Source organism: Montipora capricornis, chromosome 4, assembly GCF_036669925.1.
Source record: "Montipora capricornis isolate CH-2021 chromosome 4, ASM3666992v2, whole genome shotgun sequence".
NCBI classification, from domain to species: domain Eukaryota; kingdom Metazoa; phylum Cnidaria; class Anthozoa; order Scleractinia; family Acroporidae; genus Montipora; species Montipora capricornis.
Genome location: NC_090886.1, coordinates 12,007,544 through 12,012,543, shown reverse-complemented (window position 1 = coordinate 12,012,543; position 5,000 = coordinate 12,007,544). Strand labels below are relative to the sequence as shown.

Here is a 5,000-nt window from a genome sequence, read left to right as displayed (position 1 = left end):
AAAGTAATATTAACGACTCAGTGGGTGTGGGTAATATAATTATGAATATTGATATTTCCGGGAATTTGGTGATAGTGTGCACGCTCCGTTGAGTTCATGCTCAGTTCACGCTTTGGAAGCCGCTTTTGATTTTGTCGTACAAAGAGACCATGGTTGCAATTACCGGGTAAGAAGTTATCCTTTCCCCTCCTAAATCAGTTAGCTTTTGATGTTTCTCGTGCTAATTTGGTCGCTTCTACTAACTTCTAAGGACTGCTAGTCTGCACGGCGCTAATGATTGTTTCGTTGGATGATTATGTCAAAATAGGCCGTGTAATACTTGGCAATATATAATTGAATCTAAGAAAAAGCCGATCAACAAAAATATTAATCTGAGTGGAAAATTCTATGTACATACTGTACTTCAATTCAAATGATATTATTGCGGTAACAGTTGAAATATATCCCGATCATATCTTACCTTTACTCTTTAAGTAAACAACATTTCGGGTGATTCTTAAGGAGTCGTTTTCTTAATGCAATACTGCTGCATTTGCCATGATCCCAGCTTTGTTTTAGTTTCTTGTTGTAGTTTGAAATTATTTTTCGTCTTCGTTTCTTATTGCATTAATTAAGTGCGTCTACGACGCTTTCAGTTGTCTATTATTCACCCCACCGGCTCGATGCGAATTTTATTCGAAGCCGGCGTTACAGCAAGAAAATCAGAAATCTTTAGACCTTCGTCATAAATTTATATCAATGGAGAAATTTGTAAAAGATGGCTAACAGCGACATTCGCTTTTGAGGGTATTTCACTGGTACAGTAGTGTAACTTGATAAATTTATCTGAAATTTGGGTTTATATGGGTCACGGAAGTAACGGTTTGAATTATGTCACGCATTCCTTGACGAATCCTTCGCACTTGTTCGTGCGAGGATAGCGTTTCTCAAATTCCGAGATTTATTTTATCGTATGTTTTTAGCAGTCCGACAATTTTCTGTTTATGTTATAAAACGACAGTTTTCTCGGCTTTAGAATATTGCCCAGGGGTCGCCCTTTACGAAGCTACAACTCAAACAGCTTTTTTCCGATTCAGCTCAAATTTTCAGGACTATTTTGACACAGTTCAAAGTACAAAACGGTGTCGGCGTTTTTCAATTGTTTGACATGTTTTGATTTTATACCGTGCTTTGTGTAAACACTATTTTCAACTTTGATGGAAGCAGATCACAAATGCAAAACGCAATATATCAAATTCAGCTTAAAATTTATATCAAAATCGATTGCTTCAGAAACTTTCAGAAAAAAATTAAAACCCCATTTAAACCTCTAGAATAGGCCTTATCACGGTATTCGACGCCATCTTGACGGGTCCCTAGGGAAAGCGGTTAGAAATTACAGTGTTTGTTTGGGAATCCGATAGCAAATAATTTCTTCCAAAATTGATTTTTTTCCAATTTGTGAATCGCAACGTTAAAATACTAGGTAGAAGATTGTGTTCTCCAAGTTTGAAGGATGTAACTTGGCTAGAAGACGCTCAGTTATTTTTTTTAATTTTCCACACGTTTGTCTGTAAATTTTGGCTGGGTAGACAAACGTCTAGACGCAGTTCGCGGGAAAAATTTAAAGACAAATGTATGGAAAATTTAAGAAAATTAGCTCAGCGACTTAGATCATGACTAAAACACCACACGAGTACATACGGGTAACATACGAGTAACATACGAGTAACATACGGAACATACGGATACATACGAATACATACGACTAACATACGACTAACATACGACTAACATACGAGTAACATACGAGTAACATACGGATACATACGACTAACATACGGATACATACGAATACATACGAGTAATACGAATGTTTTTCTCATAAAGGAAGCTGTAATTATAAGCCTTGCAGGCATTTTTCACGTCAGCAAACACGTACCCGGCTCAGTTTGAGGGGGGAGGGAGGGGATGTTGATCGACCCCCCAAGGCTTTCGTTAAATTTAGTCACAGTAAAATAAATTCACATGGAGTGCAAAACCCTTTGCTTGCGCTACAAGATGACAATATATTTTGGATGTCGCTGATGTCATCTGACGTCATCAGATCCGCCATCTTGATTTCGCTATTTCAGCTTAAGTTGCCTATGATAAATCAGTGCAAAATCAAGCCAGAAAGCTTAAATGGGGTAAAAGATTATGACAGACCTGCTCTGACTTCCTTACGTGTCTTAAATGTAAACTGGCCTGACAGTCATAATCATCTACGAGAGCAACATCCAAAATATATTGTCATCTTGTTGCGCAAGCTAAAGGCGGCGAAATACGAGGTACAAAAACCCTCAACTTGACGCGCAACATTATTTCGTTGCAAGTTTGGGTCGATTTTTCCCGTTTTTCACCTTGCATGATCAACTTGTCGCGCAACAAAAACATTTGTTCGGGGTGGAGAAAGTTGTTGCGAAAAGTAGAGCGCGAACCTACTCTGAGCAACAAATTTTGGCTTTGTTGCTCGTTTTTCATCAAGCTCACAACTTGTCGCGCAACAAATGTGCTCTTGTACTAGCAAATCAACCACTCAGCGCCCTGCATTTCTTCAACTCGCAACAAATGTTTTTTTTTGCGGGTCAAGTTGATCACGCAAAGTGAAAAACGCGAAACATCGACCAGAACTTGCAACGAAACGATGTTGCACCACAAGTTGAGGGTTTTTGTATCTCGTCTTTCGCCGCCTTAAGGGCTTTGCACTCCATGTGAATTTATTTTACTGTGACTAAATTTAACGAAAGCCTTGGGGGGTCGATCAACATCCCCTCCCTCCCCCCTCAAACTGAGCCGGGTACGTGTTTGCTGACGTGAAAAATGCCTGCAAGGCTTATAATTACAGCTTCCTTTATGAGAAAAACATTCGTATTACTCGTATGTATTCGTATGTATCCGTATGTTAGTCGTATGTATCCGTATGTTACTCGTATGTTACTCGTATGTTACTCGTATGTTAGTCGTATGTATTCGTATGTATCCGTATGTTCCGTATGTTACTCGTATGTTACTCGTATGTTACCCGTATGTACTCGTGTGGTGTTTTAGTCATGATCAGCGACTTATAGGAAAGCTACATCCTTCAAACTTGGTGAATATAATCTTCTTCCTAGTATTTTAACGTTTTCTCAAATTGTGTAAAATTCAATTTTGGAAGAATTTATTTGCTATCGGATTCCCATACAAGCACTGTAATTTCAGACCGCTTTGCCTACCCGTCAAGATGGCGTCGAAAACCGTGATAAGGCCTATAGGACTACCTGTGTTTGGTTTAATAGCCTAACAGAAAAAAATTAACGTTTCAAACAAAATAATACTGTTTTGGATTCAAAACCACATTCCAGGAGCATTAAGATGAATTTAAAAAAATTGTAACGGCAAATCACTTAACTCCCTAAAGAAGTTAGGCCGTGCCGGACAAAATATTGGTGAATCAAAAATATATATATATCCTCACAGCCGAACAACCAGCCTTGCAGTATTATTTTCTTCTTTAAATCTACCAATTATTTGCTGGTTAAAGCTGCCAAGATCCGCGTTCCCACTTTGTTCATCTGGCCCTTGCATAAAAATTTGTCTACTTATGTTTTTAACCAACGGTCAATCGGCTTACCATTTTTTTCATCTTGTTTACAGAGCCCGGAAATCAAAATCAAAATTAGGAAATCAAAATGGTCTCATGGTTAGTGCGCTCGACTCCGGATCGAGTGTTCCGGGTTCGGGGCCTGGCCGGGGACATTGTGTTGTGTTCTTGGGCAAGACACTTTACTCTCACGGTACCTCTCTCCACCCAGGTGTATAAATGGGTACCGGCGTAATGCTGGGGGTAACCTTGCGATGGACTTAGCATCCCATCCAGGGGGGAGTATAAATACTTTTAGTCGCTTCATGCTACGGAAAGCGGAGATAAGCGCCGGCCTGATGGGCCTTCTGGCTCGTAGGCAGTGACTTACAGAGCCCGGCAATCAAAATCAAAATTAGGAAATCAAAATCAGCATACAGAGCTGGAGGAATGAGACGGGAAAGCCTTCCCCTTCCCCCCCCCCAACCCTTGCTTCCCCTTCCGTCCCTTCCAGGGATCGGACGCAATCTAGTCCAGGTACTTTGCCGGAAATGGAGCCAGCAAAATTTCTAGTTTTTAACTTTGGTGTCGTTTCTTTCAGACCTAAGGTTGCCGTAGGTGTCGTTTTCTTCTTAGTCTTGGGTGGTTTGGGAGGATTCCTCGGTTGGTTTTTTACGCAAGATGACGAAAGTGCAGGGGGGCCATACCACAAGCATGCAGTTGCTACCGACACGAAGATGTGTTCAGAGATTGGAAACGATACCCTTAATGACGGTGGCTCGGCCGTAGATGCAGCGATCGCTGCTATGTTTTGCCTTGGAGTCATAAACATGCACTCTTCCGGAATCGGTGGCGGTGGAGTAATGCTAATCTACAACCGTTCCGCAAGAGAAGCAAGCGTGATTGACTTTAGAGAGACCGCGCCGTCGACTGTGGCTAACTTTACACCCAACGCTACTGGACTGAAGGAATCTAGATTTGGTTTGTAAAAATCCTTTAAAAGCACCACTTTCAGAACTGCAAATTCTCGGACACCTTCAATAGCGCTCCCAAAAATCGCTTTAATTAATGTTTAAAGGTGTACCTGATATTTTATAATTCTCCTCATAGCGGCCTCCCATGTGCCAAGGTCGGCTGAAAGATCTTGTGCTGTGTTCTAACTTGACTTTTCCCGCGCTTAGAGCGGGCTGTGGATTTTCCCTTTACGTTCTGATTGGCTCGTTTGATCGTCGTAGGTTGTCGGTCGGTTATCGGTTGTCGATCATCGCCATTGGTTCTGATTGGCCAATTTAATTACACTGGGTTTGGTAAATATCCTTGGCTTATGCGGCCATGTTGGCATACTGAACAATAGCGAAAAAGTCTTTTGAGAATTTGGCTCTGTTATTAGGGACTTAAACCAGGACAACTGCAACGT

General features: G+C 41.0%; 1 protein-coding gene and 1 long non-coding RNA gene across 2 annotated transcripts in view; both read left to right on the top strand.

Moving 5' to 3' along the window:
* Positions 1–5,000, top strand: part of LOC138045539 (uncharacterized) — a 90,129-nt gene that overhangs the window by 60,735 nt on the left and 24,394 nt on the right. The window lies entirely within an intron of this gene.
* LOC138045537 (glutathione hydrolase 1 proenzyme-like) overlaps positions 70–5,000 on the top strand; it is a 26,881-nt gene continuing 21,950 nt past the window's right edge. Inside the window, exons 1-2 of the mRNA XM_068892077.1 lie at positions 70–166; positions 4,185–4,564. Coding sequence (XP_068748178.1) covers positions 150–166; positions 4,185–4,564 — 397 coding nt within the window. The 5' untranslated portion in view covers positions 70–149. The remainder of the gene's footprint in view (positions 167–4,184; positions 4,565–5,000) is intronic.